We start from the raw sequence: 26,442 nt of genomic DNA on the forward strand, positions 1-26,442 counted from the left end.
CTTCCTTATATCAAGGGCACTACAGATAAAATTAGCAAAATCCTCCATAAACACAATATCAAAACAGCCTTTTGCACCAACCAAAAAATAGCCAATATCCTCAGAAACCCCAAAGATAAAATCCAGTTGGAAAACCAAGGGGTCTATGAAATACCCTGCAAAGTCTGCCCAGCCACGTACATTGGACAAACAAACAGACGAATAAATGCACGTATCGCAGAACACAAGAATGCCGTCAAAAAAGAAGAAAAATCTTCCTCTCTTTTCCAACACATGAAAGAAACAGGACACGAAATTAATTTTGCAGATTCCAAATTGCTCTTTAACATGGAACATCACCACAAGAGAATAATCATGGAAGCCATCGAGATAGAGAAACACCCTCACAACATGAACAAGCGTGACGACACGTCCCGCCTGCCAGACATCTGGAAATTAGCCCTCCCCACAAAAACCGACACCAGATCCAGAGGCACACAGAACGCCACCACCAATCAACCACACCAGACCCAAACCCAGACCCTCTCCACAGATAAATTACAGACACCATCCAGTAACCAAACCATAGTGGCACCTCCGGATGCTGCACCCCCCTGCAATCCCTACACAGATCTGGCTGGCACAGGGCACAAAACCACAGCTCGCCCCTATACACGAAGCCAAGCCAAAGCACAACTAAGTGCAGTACAGCCATCTTCCCAGAAAAACTCTTCACAAATTCAAGAGGTCAAGACACGAAGGCTTTAGCAACTAATCCACACCTAATGACCCACCTAAGTGGTACTCAGAATATCACTCAAGAAATCACTCAAGATATCCCTCAAGTAATTAAGGAACAAAAGAAGAAAAGAACACTAGCCTGGGAACTTCCCCTCTGCCCAGAACTTTTGAGGCAATACACCACACCCCTCTACAGTATTTATAGGAACTCAAACACTGAGATCCCGCTCTGTTCCAGTAACAAGAAGCCGAAAGCACCAGCCTGAAGATGACGAGTGAGACCTCGTCGAAACGTCGCCTAGACACCCCAACTTTTACACGGGAAGACACCCGAGGACACCAAAACCTGCATATATATATATATATATATATATATATATATTTGTATAAAGTTGTTTTAAACTCTTTTTTAATGCTGTGTTTTAATGTTATAGTGTTAGAACTCTCCCTGGGACCTTAGAATGAGGGGGGGGGTGAATTGCAGGCAATTAATTAATTATTAATTAATTAATTAATAGTAGTGATGGTAATGGTGATGATAACAGCAAAACAATAATAATAATAATGTAGAATTTTGGTGGGGGATTGATCTAGGTGCAATCATCACCTGACAGTTCCAGGAGGATCCACCAGCGCTTGTACCACATTGGAGGGTCTCCTACCTAGACGCACATTTTAAGTCACCACAATGCTCTGCTACGACATGGCCTAGGGCCCTCCAGAGAAGTTTAAAAATGGCAGCTCTTAAGCCACCCTTCAAGTACTGTGGCTGCTTCCATTGCCATGCAAAAAGCCTGAGGCATACGCGACAGCATGGGAGCCAGTGTGGTGTAGTGGTTAGCAGCGGTAGTCTCGTAATCTGGTGAACTGGATTCGCTTCCCCACTCCTCCACATGCAGCTGCTGGGTGACCTTGGGCCAGTCACACTTCTCTGAAGTCTCTCAGCCCCACTCACCTCACAGAGTGTTTGTTGTGGGGGAGGAAGGGAAAGGAGAATGTTAGCCATTTTGAGACTCCTTCGGGTAGTGATAAAGTGGGATATCAAATCCAAACTATTCTTCCTCCTCCTCCTCCTCCTCCTCCTCCTCCTCCTCCTCCTCTTCTTCTTCTTCTCAAACCTGGGGTCAGCCCTGGGTGAAATAGTCTACAACCTTTTCAGGACAAGGATCCTGGGCAAACACATATTTTGGAACCAACTTCTTAACATCTTCCTATATACATACAAATGTAAGCCTGTTGTCACGTGCTGCAGTTTGTGTGACTGCCAACAGGTGACACTGTAGAATACAGCACAATGACAAACTTACTGGTAAGGTCTAAGCGGGGGGTGGGGGGTGAGCAATGTGTATAAATATTTCACTTATATTCATAGGGCAAGTAGCGCTGCAGGTGTGGCTCACTTTTGCTCAGGCCGTGGCCCAGTATGCTTTGAACTGAAATAGTTCTTAGAAATGTTTATAACAGTAACTGTTTTTAGATGCTTTTAACTGTAATTCTTTTTTTAAATTATTTAATCTTTTTTTCTTTCTTTTTGCTTTGCTTTGTTTTTATATTATATCTCTCTCTGCCTCTCTGGGTTCTTTGGGGAAGAAGGGGAGGATATATACCGTATTTTTCCGTGTATAAGACTAGGTTTCCCCCCTTAAAAATAATGTAAAAAACTAGGGGGCGTCTTATACACGGATACATCTCCCCCATTTTCTTAAATCTGAGTCCCCCAAAATAGGGGGCGTCTTATACATGGGGGTGTCTTATAGATGGAAAATACAGCTTATTCAATAAATAAATAATAAAACTAAGGAGGAGAAAACTACCTGTAGTGCCACCTGCACTGCAGGCTGGTTGTAAGTAAGACGGCAGTTAGGTGGGGGCTGCCAGAGGGCAGTTTGAGGTTGGGGGGGCAGTGCCCCATTTCCCCTGATGGACCATCCTCCACTGTCTGGTCAGTGCCTGGATGGAAAACAGGTTTGGGAAACCTCTGTGTGTGTTTGCCAACTTGAGTTCTAGTTGGGATTTGGAGGTAATCAGGAAATAAACAGATGATTTTGGCCGTCACTTCCAGACTGGCCACCAAGTCCTGAGCTGGAATAGATAGCTCTGGCTGGATATCAGGTGTCTTGTTATGCTGAGCGAGGCTCATGGCTGGGGATGGGAACAATGGCTTGGGCGGAATTTCACAGAGACACATGAATCATTGGCCTCTAGCTTGGAGCTATGCCAGGCATTCCTATTTTTGGCTTCTGAGTTTGCATATAAGCCTGCCGCTTTGCCTCTAAATTAGACACACGGCTCCCTCTCTTTGTTGGACAAGTAGCATCATCAGAGTGTGAGGATGGGCATCTATGAAGAAAGAGGGTAGGTTATTACCTATTATTATTATTATTAGCCTCTTGGACTTGCTGATTGTAAGGTCAGCGGTTCAAATCTGCTCAACGGTGGTGAGCTTCCGTTGCTCTGTCCCAGCTCTGCCAACCTAGCAGTTCAAAAGCATACCAGCATGAGTAGATAAATAGGTACTGCTGTGGCGGGAAGGTAAATGGTGTTTCCATTCACTCTAGCACTCATCACAGTCCTCCATGTGGCTCCCTCGGCCTGAAAGGAGAGATGAGTGCCACACTCCAAAGTCGAGTTCGACTGCACTTAACCGCCCAGGGGTCCTTTACCTTTTATCTATTATTATTATTATTATTATTATTATTATTATTATTATTATTATTATTATTTGGGTGTGTTTCCCTTCCTGTTGGAGTGGAGAAGACACTAGCATAGAATGTGTGTTAAAAATTCAAAGAACTGGATATGTGATTCCCTCAGAGCTGTGGGCCATTTTTATTCTTTATTACCGCGTATACCCCACTTTTCTTCCAAGGAGCTCAAGATGGTGTACACAGTTCTTCACCTCCTTATTTCATCCTCACAACAACCCTGTGACCTTTAGCCTGAGAGGTGGTGACTTGCCATAGGCGCCGACTCCATGGGGCTTGAGGGGGCCCGAGCACCCTCAAAAATTCGTTTGGGGGGGCTCCGCCCCCCCAATAATCTCCGGCGCCCCTCCAGCAGAGCGCCATCGCCGCCCCTCCCCCAGCCCAAAATGCACAGGGTCGGGCTGCATGCCTCCTGCCCTCCCTCCCGAGCAAAAGCTCCACCCAATTTCCGCTCCGGAGCTGATTAATAGACGCAGCACGCTCTCCCCTATTCGCTCACGAGGAGGCGGCGCCACTTTATTTGCATATTCATGAGCTTATTTATTATTCATGAGCTTTCCCGGGCCCCCCCCCCAATATTTTTTATAAGTCCGCGTCCCTGGACTTGGCCAAAGGTCACCTGGTGGGTGGGGATTTGACCCCTGGTCTCCCAGGTCTTAGACCAGCTCTCTAACTGCTACACTGCACTGGCTCTTCTAGTGGAGATGGAAGTAGCATGATGATCATAGTGTATAGGGACTGAGGGAAGAAGCTGAGACAGATGTGTGCAACAACTGGAGGCTATTGGATCTGAAAGATGAGTGGGGGAGCAGCATTGTGGGAGTCTGACTGGACATGGATACCTAGTGAAATTGGGCCTGGATCGGGACCTAAGGGAACCTCAAGATATGTCAGTATATTTTGTGTGAGGATTCAAGTGCATACCAGGAAATTGAGGTTTGCACAACTGAAGTGCATTAAAGCACTTTGTAACCATAGCACAACAAATCCACTTAAAAGACGACAATGGACTTTTTGTGCATCAAAAAGGGCAGGATGAATGTGTGACTAATGGGAAGATACATAAACAGCATGGAAGCAAATCAGAATGAATGCTCATCAACCTATGGCCTCCTCACAAACAAATCAGAACAAATGCTCAATAAAGCCCAGATGCAATCTAACCTTTGCTTTTTTTAATTTGTGCATGCAAATCATGGTGAATGTTCAATTAATATGTCATCTAGAGGAGTCCTTAGTTTTTAATAGTTCATTCGTTAAATTTGTATCCTGCCTCCCTAAACCTGTGAGGGGTAAGCTGAGAGAGCAATGCACAAGCTCTAAGGCAGGTGTGGCAAATCTTTGGCTCTCTTGATATTGCCACACTACAACTCCCATTAGCCCTAGCAATCATGGCCAATGGGCAGGGATTGTGGGAATTGCCATTCAGTAACATCTGGAAGGCCCAGGTTCTCCACATCTGCCCTCAAATTTATGGCTACTGCTCTGCACGCTGAATAAAAAAGGTAGAAGTGCATTAGTGTGCCCATGCTCTCATCTCTGCAACATAGGTAAAGTCATGCTATATGTCAATCTCCCCAGTAATTGTCTCCTCTGATTAGCAGTAGCTCTTGGGGAGTGCAGGGCACCTTTTTCAAGCCTGAGGGCCCAATTTCCTTGTGGACAACCTTCCTAGAGCCTTAAACTGATGGTGTGCAGGGCCATATGCAGAAGTGGCCCTGCCTAATCCCCCACAACCTAACCCCCCTCTGCAAAACCAGTCAGGATGGATGCTCCACAGGAGTGCCAACTTGAACAAAATATTGGGGGGAAGGCAGGTAAGCCCCACCTTGCAAAATGATCATAAGATGTGGTACACACACCATTTGAATGTCCATTATTTTTGGTGGTGGGATGGCCACCTGAAATGACCATGGTCCCTAGGAGTTGGTTCCTATGATGCTCAATAAGCATATTGTCCAGATGTGCCCTGAATCAAGGACATGGTCTAGCTAGATGCTTCTAAAATACCCCTGCTTCCTATTTGGAGTCAGGATAGATCAAGCCATTAACTTTTTTTTAAAAGCCTTCTCGGAATGACTCGAGCTCTCACGCGGCATTCCCTTTGCGAGGGCTGTTGCTCTCAAAGTCAACATCTCAAAACTTCTCTGGGATAGAATGGCAGCTTGCATGTTTGCTTTTGGAAGCTGAGATGTTCCTGAGGGTAGAATAATAACAGGGAGATCTTGGTTTGTTCCAGGGAACAGGTTGAACCGAAGAGGAAGCCCTTTAGCTGGAGAACCAAATGTGCAGTGTCCAACCGAGGACGTCCCTTGGAACTTGTTTATGCTAGTAAGTATAACACGACGTCCTTTCTAGCATCCCATTGGAAACATCCGTCATTTTCTCTCTGGCATTGGATCCAGTGGGGGCAGGGGCAGAAATGAAACTCAGGTAAGTCATCTGGCTCCTTTCAGGCACTGAGGCAGAACACTAATATCATTCCCAAGCCTGGCAGCTAGCAGCTGACTTATGCAGTGCCAGACCATTGGTCCATCTAGGTCAATGTGCCAACACTGGTATCAGCTGTCCAGGATTTCAGACAGCGTTGTTCTCTCAGCCCTGGAGATGCTGAGGATTGACCCTGGAGCCTTCTGCATGCAAACAAATGTTCTGCCGCTGAGCTCTGGCCCTTCTGTGTTCCATGCTCTTTAGTAGAGGCAAGGAATGTCTATTTTGGGGAGCAAATCCTGTTCACTCTCTGCCACATTCCTTCCCACCTCCTTCTCTCCCTCCCTATCTGCCTGCCACCCTCTTCCCTTCCATTACTTATTCATCGTTAGTGTCATCAAGTTGGAATGAAGAAGACCAATCTCACCCATCTGGTGCCAGAAGCTGACCAGTCCTACTTTTTATATTTTATTAAGAAATTTATGTGAGGCAGGGGTGGGGCATGTTGTTTTGTAAGGAGAACAGTTCTTGTCTTACAGAAGATATATGTAGCTTTATAAAAATAGTATAGTAGACAGGCAGCAAGCTTTAAAACCCACTTGTAAATTGCCTATACTTGTACTTACTGGAAGAGATGTTTTCATCACATTGAAGTTTTCTTAAGATCTTGTGACCCATGCCTGCTAACTCTGTAAAGTGAGGAAGAGGTTGTGTTCCTCTGGAAACAGGTGGCGATGGGTGGAAAATAACAGAGAAGGCTTGACTCATCCATGCCCATCTGCAGATGCCAGTTAAAAGTCAGAGTTTGCAGTTGCGAAATGCCAGGATCTGGTCCTGCCTTAAATCCATGTATTGGACTCGAATGGAGGAACCTTCATTATATTTATTTATTTTGTTTCATTTATTTGTTTATTGCATTTATATCCCACCTCTCCCACACAAGGAGCTGAAGGTGGCAAACATGGTTCTTCCCCTCTTCATTATACCCCACAACTTCCTCCTGGTGGATTCACCTTTAATTGTGAACTGAAACAGATTTCTCTCCCACCCCTAGTGAGGACCCTGCTCTGGGAGCTGTTGGTGAAGGGTGGGTAATAACCTTAATAATAATGATAATAAATATAACATATAAAAGCAATACTTATAGCCTTCTGGGCCTGTTATACATAACACCACTCCCTTTGTAGCTGATAAGATTCACATAATGGGCATTTTGTCAGAAAGTCTGTTTAGGGGAGCTCTCAAAGGATTGTTTTTAACGCTGATTCCTTTCCTGTCAGTAAAGCTCTAGAGTGACCCACAATTTTGTGTATAGGGTGGTAGAGGATCATGACACTCCTCATTAAAATTGTGAAGAGCTGATTAATGGATCCCTCCCCAACCCAGTTAAAAATCCACCCCCAACATCAGCTCTGTTAATGACTTCAGCACAGAGACCCCTTGGTTACCAGGGAAAGATTATGCTTTGCAAGCTGACAGGCTGTCAGTCAACGAGGGAGAAAAGTTCACACCGGTCTCTGGAAATAGAGTCATTTAATGAGGAAATCTATTGCTGCTTTACAGTTGGCAGAGCGCTTTCAGCCATGCATCTGTTTCCTCCAAAAGCTCTTTAGCGGTGGGAAGGCAAAAATTTTTTAATAATTGCTTGACAGAAATAGGAGGGGGAATAAACCAAGCACAAATGTATATCTAGTTCTGGAGTTAGGCTTCCAGTATACTTGAAAGACCATCTCCCCTACACAGAACTGTAACATCATTTATATCTTCAGGGGAAATTCCCCTCCTGACATCACACCTTACAGAATGGCTTTAAAAGCACAAATTCATGGGGGGTAAGCCTATTGGTTGCTGGTTCCCCAGAAGAGTCAACTGGACACAACCCAGCTTTGCTCCTCATCACCTCTGCTTTCGGCTGATGGAAATGGCACTGATGAGACAGATGCCATCACTTCCTTCTGACCTTTGACTATCCACACTTAAGATTTCAGTTCTTTGATCTAATCTCCTTCCACCCTTCTTCTCTCATCTTATAGTTGGGGGGTTGAGCCCCAAGGGCAACGTCAGTGGTGTGGAGTGTTACAACCCCCTGGAACATGAGTGGAAGGTTCTGGGCTCCGTCTCAAGGCATAGGACTGGAGTTGGAGTGGCTCCCCTCAATGGCTCCATCTACGCAGTGGGAGGCCATGATGGCATGGTGTGCCTCAGCAGTGTTGAGAGGTAATTCTGCCGTGTGACTGGGTTGTTTTAGACTTTTGTGGGGCTGGTGATGGTGGGGCAAACCGGAAATGCGATGGGAAGGAGCTAACTAAAGAGGAAACTTCCGTTGACCAGGATTTGCAGTTTCTGTGGTGGCTCTGCATGTGGTTACCCCTTCCATTTGTGTAGCAGTAAGAAGTTCGAAAGCACGTCAAAGTGCAAGTAGATAAATACCTTCCAGCGGGAAGGTAAACGGCATTTCCGTGTGCTGTTCTGCTTTGCCAGGCCAGAAGCAGCTTAGTCATGCTGGCCACATGACCTGGAAGCTGTATGCCGGATCCTTCGGCCAATAAAGCAAGATGAGCGCCACAACTCCAGAGTTGGTCACGACTGGACCTAATGGTCAGGGGTCCTTTACCCTTACCTAAGAAGGGCAAGATGGCTTTGCGGCCTGCTTGGCATTTTTCTTTTATGTCCATTCCCCCCAAACCACTATATTGTCCTATGCAGCATAGAGCCCTGCTGGATCAGGTCAAAGCCTGACGCAGTTCATCCTGCTGTTCTCACAGTGACTGACCACTAGATGCATGAATTAGGGAGCAGGGACATCTTGCTGCCTGGGGCAAAACAGAAAACGCCCCCACCTTCTCCTCTTTTGCAGCCCCCTACCTCCTTTCCCGCAGCACTCCCTCACCTCCTCCTCGGCAACAGCCCCCCTCCCCTTTCCCTCGACATTCTGAACGTGGTTGAAATATACTCAGAGTCGCAAAGTGATTTCATGCTCTTTATTCAGCTCATAGTGGTGAGGAGGAATGAATGAATGTCCCCTCAAAGTATCTGCTTATATACAATATTTACACAATGGGCTGCACATGATTGGCTAATTCCGGAATTCTACTGTAAGCCAATCAGGTTGTGGATTCACTTCTATCTGGAGCAGGATTGGGTGGTTCCTGCCAACCAATCATACTGCTGCATTGTTCTAGGACCAATCAGACTGCTGCATTCTGAATCCTATTGTTCTAGGACTAATCAGACTGCTGCAATTTGGATCCTATTGTTCTAGGACCAATCAGACTGCTTCAGTTTGGATCCTATTCAACTCAGTACATAACAGTGGTGATGATGGTATAAAGGGCCAGAGAGAAGCAGGTGATGAATAGAAGTGGGCGACCACACATGGCAAGCGGTATGCTTCTCAGAGGCCAGATCTGCCACCTGAGGTGATTGCCTTGCCTTGCCTGATGGAAAGTCTGCAAAGTAGGATCTGAGGGGAATAGCACTTTCCTTCCGTGTGATTTCTGGCAACTAGAGTTCAGGAACATGCTGTTTCCAATAGATGAGGAAGAGCATAGCTCTCAGGGTTAGTTAGTGGCTATTGATTTCATTATCCTCCATTAATTTATCTAATCCTGTTTTAAAACCTAACCAGGTAAGTGGCCACCACAGCCTCTCGTTGGAGTGAATTCTATCCTCCATGTAGGCAAGAAAGAAGCATCATTTGAGTTCAAGGACACATTCCAGCCAGGCAAAACCACTTAAGAGGGTACAAGGCAAGGCTGGTGATGGCTGTAGCCTGGGGAGGAGCCAGAGGGCCAGACAGAGAGAGGCCTGGAGGGTCACAATTGGGCCTCCAGCCTCTGGACCTCCATCCTTTAAGGCTCCCTTCAAGTCCACGATGGTTTAACAATAATCTGAAAGTGGTTGATGGATACACCAATCACATCCTTAGTACAAGTGCTGAGTTCTCAGAATTTGGCAGATCTGAACCATCCAGCCCGGGCTACTCAATCAGAAACATGAGAAGAGACTAAAGTAGTCGTTGAAGGACTGTAAAATAGCTATGACCCTAAGCAGGAGGAACAAATAGGACTGACTTTCCAGAAAGGAGGGTGGCTTGGCCATAAATAACTACCTTCATGAAGGGTCCAGATGGTTGCACCATTAGCAATGCAGCAACTTTGGTGTAATCTTTTTCTTATTAAAAAAAACAACACAAAAAACTGAACAGAGTGTTGAACTTAGACCAGAGTTCATAATCCCTGTCTGTTGAGAAAGAAACTTTCTGGATAATCCTTTTTTTTTTTAATAAATTTTTTATTGGTTTTACAAAATTTTTAAGTAAGACAAACAAACACTTAAAATGACAAACATACACGTATAGTTTCAAACCTATTTTCATAAACCTCTTTTCTTGGACTTCCCCATACCCCCCCTCTCTGCATCCCAATGTCCATAGTTCAACTAGCAACTCCCAATTGTTACTTTCCAATCTCTATCATCTTAGTCCTCTTTTATATTCTAACCTTGTATCCCTGTACCCCTTTGTTTCTGGAAACCACAACATTTTAACATTCATTAAGTTTATAGTAGTCCTTAAGATAACTTTTAAATTTTCTCCATTCTTCTTCCACCGTCTCTTTTCGTTGGTCACGGATTCTGCCTGTCATCTCGGCCAATGTCATGTAGTCCATCACTTTCATCTGCCATTCTTCCAGAGTGGGTAAATCTTGCGTCTTCCAATACTTTGCGATGAGTATTCTTGCTGCTGTTGTAGCATACATGAAAAAAGTTCTATCCTTCTTTGTCACCAATTGGCCGACAATGCCCAAGAGAAAGGCCTCTGGTTTTTTAGGAAAGGTACATTTGAGTACCTTTTTCATTTCATTATAGATCATTTCCCAGAAGGTCTTAATCTTCGGGCATGTCCACCAAAGGTGATAAAAGGTACCTTCAGTCTCTTTACACTTCCAACATTTGTTATCGGGCAAATGATAAATTTTTGCCAGCTTGACTGGGGTCATGTACCACCTATAAACCATTTTCATAATGTTTTCCTTTAAGGCACTTTCTGGATAATCCTAGGCCAACGTGGCTTAATTTTCAGTTTATTGTGAGGATAAACTGGGGGAAATTGCTGTACCAACCTGAAGACCTTAGGGAAAGTGTAATTTAATTTATTTTTTTTATTTAATTATGTCTTACATTTGTATTCCACCTCCCCCCCCCCCAAGAAACTCAAGAAGGCATGCATGGTCCCCTTTCCTCTCTATTTTGTCCTCACAACAATCCTGTGAAGTAGGTTATAGGGAGAGAGTTCCTACTGCCCCAAGGTCACTTGGTGAGCTTCATAGGCTGAGTGGAGATTTGAAGCCTAGCCTCCTCGGTCCTAGTCCAACACTGTAACCACTACACCAGATTGCATCTACACTATGCTGACTTGGAGGAAGCGCTGAGATACCAATGCCGAAAGATTCTATGACATTCGCATATTGTTTTGCAAATTAGGGATTGGTCAATACTAGTCCTAATCAGAGTGCACCCTCTGAAAATGATGGAAACAATAAACTTAGATCCTTTAATTTCAGTGGTTCAACTCCCGAGTAGGACTGAATGGGATACAGCCTTTGAATGCAAACTGAATTTAATTCATCCCGCATCCCAAATCATGTCTTTAAATCCCCACAGTATAGCTGGAAATACTCTGGGGGAGGGTAAAGTGACCTGCCATGGTTCTAATGACAAGTGTCTCAGGTGTCTGCAGGGGCAAATGAGTATTTTGGTATTTTGATTTTCACTGCTGCATCTCATGAGTTCAGCCCTTTTCTCCCCATCTCTTCAATTTCCTCCTTAGTCACTTCTGTTTTCTGTTCCTTTTGGCTAACCTTGGGGACTCGCTCACTTTCAGCCTCACTTGAATGCCTCCCCCCCCCCCAACGATGTCAAAAGGAGGGGCCAAGTGAGAACTTCTTCACCTGCCTTTCTTCATCAAAAACCAGTTTCTTGCTTGCTTGGAACATAGGGTGGGTAGTGCCCCCCAGGGTGGAAAAGCTGAGCTTCTGTGGCTGGGTGCTTAAGAACAAAAATATCTATTTAATGAACCCTGTTAGACTCCAACCTCTCATTTATAGAAATGAGGCCAAGCTGAGAATCCTTCTCTGCTGACATCTTTCTCCCCTCTCCAGCTGATTCAGAATGAGCCCATCACTTTCCTCTTGCTCCCGAGCTATTTTTCACCTGATTTCATGCACCATGACTGACCTTATTTCCTAGGACCTGCCCCTCATAAACCACTGCCATTATATTTTCTGTCTTTGGGGAGGCCTGTTTAACAAAGAAATGTTTTTTTTTTTTTTAAAAAAATTACAGTGGTACCTCGGGTTACAGGCGCTTCAGGTTACATACGCTTCAGGTTACAGACTCCGCTAACCCAGAAATAGTGCTTCAAGTTAAGAACTTTGCTTCAGGATGAGAACAGAAATTGTGCAGCGGCGGCAGCAGGAGGCCCCATTAGCTAAAGTGGTGCTTCAGGTTAAGAACAGTTTCAGGTTAAGAATGGAGCTCCAGAACGAATTCAGTTCTTAACCCTAGGTACCACTGTAGAATTAATTGTTAGTAGCGGCTGAATTTTTAAGTGCTGTCCATGAAGAAAGAATGGGCCATGATAAAGAGACTTAGTGGTTTTTAATGGTAGGTGATGTTGTTGTGTTGTATTATATTTTCTTTGTACATCGATTCATTTCTTGGAGTTAAGAATAGGACTAGGATATTTTATACAGTCTGTATATAGGACTAGGATATTTTATACAGTCTGTATATGATGTTTGTTTGTTAATGTGTGGTGTGTTATGCCTCATAAAGGATTTTGAATTTGAATTTGAATTGTTAGTTTCCATCATACCACAGGGTACACCTTCCTGTCCTGGAGCAGAAAGCTGTTGATGGCTGCTAGCCATGATGGCTTCTACTCTGTCTCCGTGGTCAGAGGCAACAGTGCCTCTGAATACCAGTTGCTGGAAATCACAGAAGCAGAAAGTGTGTTGTGCTTAGGTTCTGTTCGCAGGTTTCCCACAAGCACCTTGTTGGCCAATGTGAGACAAGGGTGCTGGACTAGATGGGCCAGTGGCCTGATTCAGCAGGCCCTTCTAGTGTTATGTCTTTCATTATTTAATCCAGACTAAACAGTCCTAAAGGGACTGGCGCTGTAGTCTAAACCACAGAGCCTAGGACTTGCCGATCAGAAGGTTGGTGGTTTGAATCCCCACGACGGGGTGAGCTCCCGTTGCTCGGTCCCAGCTCCTGCCAACCTAGCAGTTCGAAAGCACGTCAAAGTGCAAGTAGATAAATAGGTACCACTCCGGCGGGAAGGTAAAAGGCGTTTCTGTGCGCTGCTCTGGTTCTCCAGAAGCGGCTTAGTCATGCTGGCCGCATGACCTGGAAGCTGTACGTCGACTCCCTCAGCCAATAAAGCGAGATGAGCGCAGCAACCCCAGAGTCGTCCATGACTGGACCTAATGACCAGGGGTCCCTTTACCTTTACCTTTAAACGGTCCTAAACGTGTGCACCTTTTGTTGTTGTTGCATGTTTTAAATAGAGGTACCTATTTATCTACTTGCACTTCGACGTGCTTTTGAACTGCTAGGTTGGCAGGAGCAGGGACCGAGCAATGGGAGCTCACCCCGTCGTGGGGATTCAAACCGACAACCTTCTGATCGGCAAGTCCTAGGCTCTGTGGTTTAACCCACAGCGCCACCCGCATCACCTCACTTCCTTAGAAACATGGCAAATCAGTCCTGCTGCTTTTGGAGGCCCTCCTACTCCTGAGCTGGGTCCTAGATTTCTGCCCCCAAATCCTGCCCCAATGGTGCCAGATCTTCTCAAGTGGCTTTAAAATGGAAAATCTCAAGAGAAGGGAGCAGATGTTTTTTCTGTCCAGCACACATGCATGCAAACATATGCATAGAGATGTCAAGGCACCAGGCAACAGGTGAGAAATAATATATGGACCCTTTCCCTTTCCCTCGTTGCAACAGAGTTTTGCCAGCAGCATCCATCTCATCAGTGGAATGAATGTTTTTTCAAAACAGGCCGTCCTTGGCCTCCCCTGCGCCTCTTTAGCCACCCACGTGATTACTGCTTCCTCTGATTGATAGCTTTGACAACCTATTTACTATGTGATATTTCTCGCTAAAGGCAAACTCAGTGCCTCTGGCTCATTTTGCAAGTGTTGCCAGGAAGGGAGGGCTGGAATCCCACAGCTAAATATATGCTTAATTGAGTGGGCAGGGGGGTGCCAGTAATGCGTCATGCTGTATTTGCAGCCTGCGGTTGGCTTCAGGAGGCTGCCTGTCTCCCAAAAGAGATTGCTTTACTGCAAGGCTAGCTCAGGGTCCAATGATGTAAGACAGAAGGATAGCTGGGTTAAAAAAAATTGTTGCTATCTCTGGTTGCTAAGTCAGGTTCTTGGCTATATGGAGGCATTTGCTTAGCCTTAGCATTGCATTGGAACGTCCTTACATGGCATGGGTGAGTGGTCTTCATCTGAGCGAGACCCAGCCCCACCAAGCACACTTTGCCCATAGCCAGCCCACCTCCTTACTTATAGCCAGTCCAGTGGGCTACAGTGGTACCTTGGGTTAAGTACTTAATTCGTTCCGGAGGTCCATTCTTAACCTGAAGCACCACTTTAGCTAATGGGGCCTCCTGCTGCTGCCGCGCCACCACTTTGCGATTTCCGTTCTCATCCTGAAGCAAAGTTCTTAACCCGAGGTAATATTTTTGGGTTAGTGGAGTCTGTAACCTGAAGCGTATGTAACCTGAAGCGTATGTAACCTAAGGTACCACTGTATTGCCCTTACTCCTCTTTTAGCTTCAGTGTTTCTTATGTAGAACTCCTATGGAAACTGTTATGTATGGTGGAACCTCTACTCACATACAGAATCTGTTCTGAAGGTCCGTTTGTGAGTCGATCTGGGTCGCTGGTAGAAGCACCATTCTGCGTGTGTGCATTCTGCGGCAGTGCTATTCTGCTAATGTGCAGATGGCAGAAGTCACTTCTGCGCATGCGCGAATCGCGGCAAACCCGGTATTTACTTCCAGGTTTGCCATGATCACGAGTCGAATTGTTCACGAGTAGGGGCGGTGGTAAGTCGAGGTTCTACTGTACTAAGCTTGGATTCTAGAACAATAGGCAGGTAGGATTCTGGAAGGCAGCAACCTGATTGGTCTGCAGGAGCAGCCCAATCAGGCTCCAAGAGGAAGTGAATCAGCAACTGGATTGGCCTGCAGAAGCAGTCCAATCAGGCTCCAGGACAGAAGTTGAATCAGCCAATCACATGGGACCCATTGTGTACATAATGTATATATAGCCAGAGGTTTTAGGGAAAAGCAATCACTGTTTACCATGAGCCGAAATAAAGAGCATGAAATCAACGCTCAACTCTGAGTATATTTTAGAAACAAAACCAGAGTTGGCTGGCTCTGTCTCTCATTGGCTGTGGTTGTCATTAGCTCCACCTTCTGTGGGCATCCCTGCCTTCTGCCCTCCTGCTCCCAGTGGGCCTTCATTGTCTGCCTTAGCAGCTTCTAACTCTGTTCCAAACCATATATTTCTAGCAAATACAAAGAATCAAATCTTTGTTTAGAAAATGCCTTTGAGGGTCTTAAACCCCGGGAATATCCATGCAGAAAATAAAGGAAAGAGGATTTGGGATCCCAGATATAGAACTATATCATCATGCCTATATGTCAAGTACACAGTTCTGGAGATCTGCAACCGATAATAACTGTACAAACTGGGCATCCTTGGAATACTCTTACGTAGCACCTCTGCAAAGATGGGTAGCACTTGGTTCTAAATACATCAATGCTTCAGATGCCGTTGAAAGAATTTCATCAGTTTGAACGATACAGCACCACATATGTCTTCACAGGTACTGTTTCTTGTTTCTTCTTTTTTTGCGTCTTATCTTATCTCTGTGTACTTGTAATTTTGTACTTTTTATTTTTCAATAAAGAAAGTAAAATAAAGAACAACAATACTGCAACTCTGTTTCATCTTCCTTCTTGTGCTGCTGAAGGTACGATCCTGAAATCAACGAGTGGAGGCGGGATGTGGCGCCGCTTCGTGAACCCAAGCAGGATGCGGCCGTGGCTGAGCTAGGAGGCTACCTGTACTGTGTTGGTGGCTACGATGGGCTCCTGTGCGTCAACACCACTGAGAGGTAAGCTGCATCCAATGGATGCCCTCTGGGTGTGATGATGGCAAGATGATGGTTGTTCTTGTACATTTGTTCATTTATTTGGTTTTTGTTAAAAAGATAAACCAGTGTCCACCCTGCCTTTCCAATAGAGATTTTCCAGTGGGACTTATACCGAATCAGTCCTAAAAAGAAACAATAAATTAAATGGAACACTATGAACATTTGATACAAATAATTATTTAATGGTCCCTTTTCTTTATTGATTAATTTCATATAACCTGTTTGGTAATCTATATAGCTGCATGTACGTTTAGTAAGTATGTATTTAACACCATTTAAAAAAAATCCAACCATATTATAAAGGAGCTTTAATGCACTAGAAACTTTAAAAAGCTCCTCTGTTGCCTAGAAATGCGCCATTATTGTTATTTTGTTATGATGTGGTGGTTGGTAGTTATTTCTTAATTCACCATAAAGCCCCAGATAAGGTTACAACAGTGTAAAAATACAATATTAAAATTAGTTCAAATGTGTAATCAGAAGAATAGGGTTTGTCATCTTCAACATATGACAAAAGCTATACAACGAAGATGCCAGATGCATCTCTGTGTGGAAGGAATCCCACAGATTTGGGGCTGCTACAGGAAGTTTCCAAACTCTCAAATTTTGCTTCTGTGGACCTTTGTGAATACTCAGTAACCTTTGACATACTTTATGCAACTCATATAACTGTGCTTCCCAGTTAACAACATGAATGTTGGACCATCTCCAGTATTTGGCATAACCAAGTCTAGTGGCAACAGTCATCTATAATATTAACTCTCTTAAATATAAAGGTACTTTCTTTGCATAAGTCAATATCAATAAATTATATTCTGTCTGCATCCATCTTATTCTTTCCATTGCATCCTTTGTGCCCTTTGACACTCTCCGTCCAGTGAAGTAAACACTGGTTCAATCGTCTCTAAGCATTCTCACAATTGTAAATTTGTCTCTAGATATGATCCAGTACTCAACAGGTGGCGCAAGATGGCACCTATGAATCGTTGCCGGAGGGGCCTAGGCTTGGCAGTACTGGATGGCTACTTGTATGCTGTTGGTGGATCTGATGGATACTCTACATTACATTCAGGTAACAAGAAGCTCTGGTTGTAGACAGGAGTCTGAAGAGGAGATGCACCCCCCCAAAAAAAAACCACCCTCCAACTGTTAGGAAAGATTGCAGCTTGGATGAATTAGATTGGAACGATCCCTTACAGTTTCTGGAGTTCAAAGGCTTTATTCATGCAGAAAAAGGTTCATCTGGGCAAGAACTATTTACAGGATGAGTAGAGGTGAAAGAGAGAAATAGACATCTTGTCTCAACATGTTGGGAGAGAGAAAAAACCAACTGGCTCAGCTTTTAGGGGCAGAACTCACTTAGACAGAGACATTGCAACCAAGTGTTGGCTAGACTAATAGACAAACAGTGCCCTCATGTGGTTTAAAGTAACACATGCATTAACATGAAGCTCAGTGAGAAGCAATTGTATTTGTTTTTCTCCAGCATGAATCAGCAAGTGTAAACTGTGGCTGTTGCTACTGGTTGCGTACAAATTGGCAAATATGCCAACTTTGGTTTCTCTCAGGTTCTCATTTTTCCAGTCTTAATTCAGTTCCATGCATTTCCATGGGAGTGTGTGATTTTTATTTTTAAAGATGAAAATTCACCAGCATTTCAAGTTTTGAGTTTCACCGCAGGTACACATTTTATGTGTGCGATTTTGCCTAATATACACATTCTTGCAAGTGGTTTCTCCAAACACACTTTCTGTATGTTATTGCCATAAAAATATGCATCCTTTTAAAGCACACTTTGTACTACCATAAGCATTTTGGTACACCACTGCTTGGCTGGAGCATGGTATTGCAAAATCCAGAGAAATGCAAATTTCAAAGGAGAGCTGTGTTTGCCTAATGTTTCAGAAAGTCTGGATTATATAGGTTTGCCTTCAAATGTAAGCTGAGTCTAATTTCTCTCTCATCCCTAACTGGCCCCCAGTGCTGAAGTCAGTGGCGACATCCAGTCCTGAGAGAGAGCACCACATGCACACTGGAGCAAATGTGAAGCTTTGAATATCTACACCAGAGCTTTCCAAACAGTGTGTCATGACACGTTAGTGTGTCAGCTGTAGTGTGTAGGTGTGCTGTGCAAATGCTCCCTGCTCTCCTCCCGGAAAGGGGTTAGTTTAACCTCCGGTTTGCTAGTAAAAGTGAATTACTGTATTGCAAAATGATGCATGTCTAAACAGTATGTCACCAACATGAAAAAGTTTTGAAAGCTCTGATCTAGACTGTGGCTGCGTTCACATGGACATTTCCCTAGCTATTAATTTTCACATTATTTTTTGGGGGTATAAAAGCCACTTCCAGAAATCTAGTGGAGCCTAGCGGAAGCGCCCTCCCCCTCAATTGCATCTTCCTTAACCTGGAAAATATTTGGGAGTGAAGTGACAAGAATTATTTCCTGTTGTTTTCATGGGGGAACCATGGGAGAACAGAAGCATAAATGTGGAAAGGGAATGGGAGTAGCAATGCTGTCTAGTGATGTTTGTTGTTGTGTCACACCATGCCCAGTGGTGGAACTTCATGTTCTGGCACCGGGGGCAGGGGGTGGAGAGCAGGCGGGGTGGGGCGCACATCCTAGGGGTGGGGCGCACCACCCGCAGGGGTGTGACATGCGTCCTGGGGGCGTGGTGTCCAGTGCAGGGGGGGGCAGCTGTGATGGCACCCCACCGGGATCGCGCTGCCAGGGGTGGTGCACTCCCCCCGCATTCCTCTTCCTCTGCCAGTGACCATGCCCACAAGTGTGAATGGTATTTAGTATGGCGTGCCGGCACACCAGTCAAAAAGCCACAGTTCCATTACACAAGAGGTACTGGGCTGCCAAAGGAGCATGAGAAAACAGGGAAACTAATGCAATAGTTCCCATTCCTGAATGTACCCTGTGTCCCAATTTTATTGCCTCCTCCAGTGGAGCGCTACAACCCCCTGGAAGACAGATGGACTCCCTGCCCTCCCCTGAAGACCTGTCGAGAGAACCTGGGTTGCGTTACCTTTCAAGGCAATATCTATGTGGTTGGTGGGAGAGATGACCTCACTGAGCTGTGCAGTGTTGAGCGATTTGATCCTCTTGCCAATGAATGGTCTGTTGTCACGCCCATGAAGTCAAGAAGGAGCAAGGTATCAGTGCTGTGGGAACTCATCACAGTAACATCTAAACTTCTTTCAACGCCTTCCGAACTTGTAGGAGAAACTCTCTAGCAGACCATAGCAATCTATTGGGTGCTAAAGGGATGGAGGGATGAGTGTGTTTAGGATAGCAGCCTAAACCCTCAATCTATTTAGGCTGCCATCCCAGTGTTCACCTACCTGTAAGCAAGTCCTACTGAACTCAGTAGACATGTATAGGATTTATATTTATATTGTAGATAGGTATAGGATCAGACTGTTGCTTGAAACGATATTTGCAGCTCTGCTTTATTTATTTTTTATCTGGCCTCTTGGTTTCATGACTAGATCAACCCATGACAGAATGTTAGGAAGATGGGAACATTCCTCAAAGCCAGACCATCGGTCCATTTGGCTCAATAATGTCTGTAATGACTGGCAGTGGCCAGAGGATTTCAGACAGGGGTCCTTCTCAGGAGATGCTGGGGACTTAACCTGGGATCTTCTATTGCTCTACCACTGAGCTATGGCCCTTCCCCTTAAAATGACAGGAATCTGCCTGAGGCCACTGGTCCATCTAAATAGGCATTGTCTGCCCCAGGGGTTTCATCTGGCGCCTTTGTTATGCACCTTTAGGCACCAGGCAAAAATTTTCTTTTTTAACCAGGCCTTTGGCTGATTGACACCCTTTTAAAATGTGTTGGGGGGGGGGTTATTGGGTTTTTATTTTCATTACGTGTTTTGTGTTTTTATATTGTGATTTTATCTTGTGAACCACCTGTGGCTATAGGGTGGTATTCACATTTAATAAATAGTAATAGTAATAGTAATAGTAATAGTAATAGTAATAGTAATAGTGGGGTGCAGGTGGCGCTGTGGATCAGACCACTGAGCCTAGGGCTTGCCAATCAGAAGTGAGCGACGGGGTGAGCTTCTGTTGCTCGGTCCCTTCCCCTGCCAAGCTAGCAGTTCGAAAGCACATCAAAGTGCAAGTAGATAAATACCGTAGGTACCGCTCTGACGGGAAGGTAAACAGCGTTTCTCTGCGCTGCTCTGGTTCGTCAGAAGTGGGTTAGTCATGCTGGCCACATGACCCGGAAGCTGTACGCCGGCTCCCTTGGCCAATAAACCCCAGAGTCGGCCACGACTGGACCTAATGGTCAGGGGTCCCTTTACCTTTAATAGTAATAGTAATAATACCATGACTATCTACACAAGGGCTTACTAGAGTTCTAGACAGAAGTCTTTCTTCAACTCTGTCTGCAGATGCCACATGTTGAACGTGGAACATTTTGCACACAAAGCAGTTGTTCCACCACTCAGCTGCAGGCCTTCCACAGCCATTGCATGAAAATTTATGTGTGTGGTGCCAAAACTGAGAATTCTCTATTTACTTTTAACAACGAAGGTCAGCCTGGTTGCTGCCAATGGTTACCTCTTAGCCATCGGGGGTTATGACGGCACTGTCCACGTAACCACTGTGGAAGCGTTTGACGTGGAGCTAAATGGATGGAGGTAAGCTATCATCCCTTTTCTGTGAGGCTGCTCTTATGGGAGTTTCCTGGCCCAGCAACACAACTCTTGAGACCTTGCATGGCGCCACCTTGAGGATGGGGGTGGGGTGGGGAGAGGAGCCCTCCAAGTTCTTAGCCAGGGTGGTCCAACCTCTCAGTCCAAGTGGGCTGCAAGAGTACTTCAACACAGAGCCCGGGGGCCACACACAGAATTACATTTCCATATTGTAAATATGCAGTGTAGTTAATATTATTTAATATACACAAGTAAATGATATTATTTATTATTAAATTAAATAATATTAAATATGCACAATATATTTAACTGAACACACACACACATGTACACACTTAATAGATTTAATATATTTATTTATGCACGAACAGAGGTATGCACTTTCGTTAACAACACAGACATCGAGTCAGCATAAACAGGCACAGTATAGTATTATTATTATTATTATTATTATTATTATTATTATTAGTAGTAGTAGTAGTAGTAATACTAATATTAATACTAATACTAATACTAATACTAATACTAATACTAATACTAATACTAATAATAAATTTTAATAATAAGTTTTATTTATAGCCCGTCCTTCCCGGCCAGAACCAGGGTGGCTAACAACAGTAAAATTACAGTAAAAACATAATAGGGGGGAAAGGGGGAAAAAACACACCAATTTAAAATACAGGTTAAAATGCAATTTAAAATGCAGCCTCATCAAAACCATAATTGGAGGGCAACATAAGGGTCAGACTGAGTCCGAACTGAAGGCCAGGTGGAACAGCTCTGTCTTGCAGGCCCTGCAGAAAGATGTCAAGTCCCGCAGTAGTAATTTATTTTATAAGGCTTGTAGTGAAAAGGATTTGAGCCTCTTGTGGAGCCCGTAAATAAATACAGCCCATGAAAAAGGAGGAGGAGGAGGCGTGCAGGGTGGGTGGGGGGCATCCTCCTCACCTCAGAGTGGAAGACTCTTCCAGATTCCACAGTCTGGAGGGAGGGGTACCTCTGGCTGCTGCTGGGGGCCTGTTATTTTGCCTATTATGCACAATTTCCTTTAGTTGCTGCTAGTTTATTACTTGTCTTAAGCTGTAATTTCTCTCAATCTTGTGAGGCAGCCTCTGATTTCCCAAAGGGCAAGAACGTGCAACACAAGCAGAACGAATAACGAAACAGGGTCTTCTTATGGCACACGTATTAAGGCAGACGCTTCCATCAACTCCTCAGTATTATTATTAATATAGCAACTTGCGTCGCTAACTGTCTGCTTGCATGGGGAGGGTGGAACAAGTTTTTGGAAGAAAGGAAGCCGCCTCCCCGCCCCCCCCGGCTTCCTCGATCAATGCTGTGCCTTCAGAAGCAGGAGTGGAGAAACTTGCAGAGCCCACCTTGCACCAGAAAGGACCCCAGAGCCCCAGCCTGGCCTTGGGAGGTAGGAGGTGGGAGCCACCTGGTGGGAAAGGGTGTGGTGAGATGGCTGAGGGGGGTATATCCCCCCCATGGCACATGACCTTGGAGGGCCTGGCTCACCTCAAGTGTTTTTGCCTGGCTGGAACGTATTCTTGAACTCTTGCTCACCTGGAATGAGGATAGCAAGGGATCTGTGAGTAAGTGTGGAAACCAGCCTGAAACACAAAGGCGGCATTTACATTAGTTGCTCCACCACTTCTGCCTGTGGCCTCACCTATGTGGCCCCTGACATGTCACGAAGACTGGAATATGGCCCTCAGGTAGAAAAATGTTCCCCACCCCTTGCCTTTGCATCAACAGTATACGCTCCATTAACAGCCTCTCTCTTCTCTTGCAGACGTTTTGGAAACACGCAAACCTGTCATCCAGGTGGAGGTGTCACTGTGATCAAAATGGCTCCTGGTTATCTGGAACTTCCTGAGTCGCCTTGGAGCAGATAAAAAAACAACACACAGCAGCAGCAGCAAATTCTGGACTTCCTTGTTTGGTGTTTAGTATACAAATGACACACGACGCGTTACTAAACTACATGCTTGACTTCTTCCTGCTCTTCCCCCTCTTTTGATTGTGTCACCTGTGTCGAATTTTAGATTGTAAGCTTCTTGGGGCAGGGACCCCTTGCCCATGCCCATTTGTGCCCCTATATCAATAATAAGCAGGAGACAATGACACAGTGCTGATGTTTTAAGTGTTAGTTCTGTGTATCCCAGAATATATTTAGTTTGTCCTTTGCCTGAAAGTAGCTGAAGCTTTGCAGGGGGTGGAATAGATGTCTTTGGAGTACCTTCAAACTCTACAATCCTATGCTTCAATTGTTTAATTTGGAGAGCTGTTACATAGTTGTTAGAAGTTTGTCCTACACTCGAATAGGACCCTGGCAGACACCCATGCCCAACTGGCATGTTCTCTCCCTCCTGGCCGATCGTTCGGGAGCTTCAAAAGCTTTCTTCTGCCCGAACATCACAGCGACCGATGCCAACAGACACCGGCACACTTAGGGATCCGCCGAGTCTTTGCAGCTTGCCTCAGCAACTCAGCATTTTGGCTAATCTACTTTATTTACATATAAACACACACGAAGCACTGCAACATGGCTCCCTCTCTCTCTAGCATCAGACAGCAAAGAGAAGGAACAAAGGACAATAGTCCCACTTCACGGAACACAGTAACACAAACATCCTGTCTCCGTCACTTCCCACACTTTGTGGAGTCAAAACATATACCGTCATGTGATAGACAAAAACCCCATGACTGCAACCATGAAGCAGGAATTCTAACAGTTTACTGGAGGAGGAAGACTCATCTTTTCCTGTCTGACAATTCTTTATTTAATGCCTCTCCTCTGCCCTAAACCACAAAATGAACAAACACGTTCATTTCCAGGCCCACTGAATATGCCTCCTGAGTTTATCTTCAGAAAAACATGGGAGACCGACTTAATGTGAGGCACTGGTCACTAACATGGTCTCATGGGCACCCACAGAAGTCTTACATGGTGCCCACAGGGTCCCCTCTCCCGCCCATCTTCCAGATGCAATTAGTTCTCTACCAGGGATATAGGAAGCTACCTTACATTGAGTAAGATGATTGGTCCAGCTATCCCAGTACTATCTACACTGACTGTCAGCAGCTCTCCAGGATTTCAGGCAAGAGTGTACCTAGATATGCTGGGAACTGAACCTGGCATCTTTTCTGCTGTGTCACTGAGCTCTTGTCCTTCTCTAACACCTAATGTAAGATTCCAGCCCTCATGGTTCTGAACAAAGGGTTGAATTAAGTAGGAACATGGGAAGGTGTCTTACAGCGAGTCAGATGACATGCTTCAGTATTGACTACACTGACGTGCAACAGTTCTGCAGGGGTTTTGGGCAAGGCTTATTCCTTGCCTTACCTGGAGATGTTGGGGACTGAAGGCAAGACCTTCTGCATGCAAAGCAGATGTCCTTCCGCTGAGCTAGAGCCCTCCCCTTAGCCCATAGAATAAGAGGCCCCTGTGCTTGGGTGGTGCCCAGAGATTCCAAAAAGTCGGGAACTTTTAATGTAAATACAAGCTACATTAGGGGAGGCAGGTATTTCTTATAACTTTCCTATGCCGCAAGAGAGAAATAGCCTAGCAGCAAATTTATGAGTGCTGTTGGAAGCTTGGCACAAATGAACAGGCATTATTGCTAGTCCCCAAGTGGCGAGGCTCTGCTGTTTGGCTAAACATAATAAACAAATTTTTATTAAAGGCTGGAATTAGAAGCTGGTCTCATGCTCACCACTCATTAGAGGGCACTGCTGCATTAGTAGATTCACCCAAATTTGCCTTCGTGGTTACATTCTGAATTCCTATTGCCTTTTAAGCGGAAAGGTGGGTTCTATTCTGTTTTGATTTGTTTTTAGGGAGGGGGTTATGATGGAAGGGATATTTCAAAATGTGGGCGTGGAGTTGCTAGTCTTTATCCCAATCATCAAAGCCACCCCTGTCTATTATTCTGTTTGACGCAAAGCAGAGCAGGTTGCAATCTCTGCTGCTGTGACCTTAGTCCCCGAGGCTTAGGGAGATCAGTATACGGTGTTCTTCAAGGACATTAATACTGCTGTTTTTATTTTCTTTTAAGTGTGGTGCATGCAAAGCAAATCTTCCCGTCCTGCTATGCTGTTTCCCCTTGAGTGTCTTTCGACGTCATGAAAGTTTAAACCAGGGGTCAGCAAACTTACCGCGCCTCAGGCCAGTATCTCCAGCGCCAATTGCATGGTGGACCGGAGGGCGGGGGAGCGCGTGCCCATATGCATGCGCACACGCTATTTCTGGTGCACTTCTGGGTCAGAGAAGCACCGGAAATAGCTTATGTGCACGGGCCTCCTCCGACCTGGATGTGCACCAGAAATAATGCATGTGCATGCACAAATAATGCTTGTGCATGCGCACAAGCTATTTCTGATGCTCCTCCGACCCAGAAGTGGGCAGCTGCGCAGTGCAGCACCGGTAAGAGCGGGCAGCGGCGGTCGCTGCGGGCTGGATAAATGAGTCCCTCGGGCCTTATCCAGCCCGAGGACCTTAGTTTGGGGACCCCTGGTTTAAACATTGCTAGTATGTATATTTATAGCCAGTGGGGGCTGGTGCCCATCGGACAGATGTGCAAGAAGGCAGGGATCCCAACAGCAGGTGGCAGCAGAGCTAATGATGGGCATAGCCAACGAATTCTACTTTTGTCCCCATCCTCCTCCTCTCTACTGTGTTCTACAAGGGGCAACTCTGAGACTAAGGAGAAGGAAGGAGGCAGGGCCACCCCCTGGACTGGATGTAAGGAAGAAGGGAGGCAGGTGGGGAGTTCCTGAGGACAGGCTGAGGTTGGCCGGGCAATGCCCCTATTTTCTCCCATGGATCATCCTCCACTGCATGTATCTAAATCAAGGGTGCTGATGAAGTTCTCCCAGATCTCCTTTGAGGCAACCACCAGTGTGGCGTACTGGTCACAGTGCACACCCTCCAAGTGTCCCTATTTTCTAGGGACAGTCCCATGTTTACAGAAGCCGTCTCAGTTTCCGATTAGATCCCAGAACATCCTGCATTTCCTTACTACGCTGCTATTTGCATCAGAGAAATATTGGAGGGTTGGACTAGGACCTGGGAGACCGGGGTTCAAATCCCTACCGAGCCATGAACCTCACTGGGTGACCTTGGGCCAGTCACTCACTCTCAGCCCAACCCCACAGGGTTGTCGTTGTGAGGATAAAATGGGGAGGAGGAGAACAATGTATGCCACCTTGAGCTCTGTGGAGGAAAGGTGGAATGTAAATGCAATAATAAATAAACAAATAAATAATTCCAATAATCTGTTGTTTGTTTGTTTTTAAGATTCCCTTGCTGGTTTTTGCTGTTTTAAAGGATGTTCTTTAGCTGTTGTGCTTATGTCAATTTTTAGATTTTCTTTTTTGTTGCTGTTTTCAAATATTTATAATGGTTTGGGCTGTTTATGTTTGTTTTTGTACTTTGAATGGATTTTGAAAACACTCCCCAAAAAAGCAAGGCTGTATAGGCAGTGTATAAATGTAACAGAAAAATAAGTAAACCCAAGTTCAAAAATAAAAGAAACTAAATATATAAAACAGAATAAGGATTCCTGGTTAATATAATTTTCTGATTTATGGGATATTTCCAACCCTCCCTTCATTCTAAGTTTTAACAAAGCCGCTGAAATAAGCAGCTGAAATAAATCTA

The 26,442-nt window shown here is 45.0% G+C and overlaps 1 protein-coding gene across 1 annotated transcript; it reads left to right on the top strand.

Annotated features, from left to right (window-relative positions):
- The first annotated feature begins 2,774 nt into the window (after positions 1-2,774).
- LOC310697956 (uncharacterized protein) lies at positions 2,775-26,335 on the top strand. The gene is made up of 9 exons (XM_083484547.1): positions 2,775-3,075; positions 5,665-5,756; positions 7,889-8,072; positions 15,912-16,055; positions 17,033-17,166; positions 19,048-19,256; positions 20,653-20,759; positions 22,573-25,878; positions 25,938-26,335. The coding sequence occupies exons 1-8, from the start codon at positions 3,053-3,055 to the stop codon at positions 22,673-22,675; spliced, it is 996 nt and encodes a 331-aa protein (XP_083340673.1). The 5' UTR covers positions 2,775-3,052; the 3' UTR covers positions 22,676-25,878; positions 25,938-26,335.
- Positions 26,336-26,442: the final 107 nt, after the last annotated feature.

Source organism: Podarcis liolepis (assembly GCF_965112155.1).
Source record: "Podarcis liolepis genome assembly, chromosome: Z".
Lineage (NCBI taxonomy): Eukaryota > Metazoa > Chordata > Lepidosauria > Squamata > Lacertidae > Podarcis > Podarcis liolepis.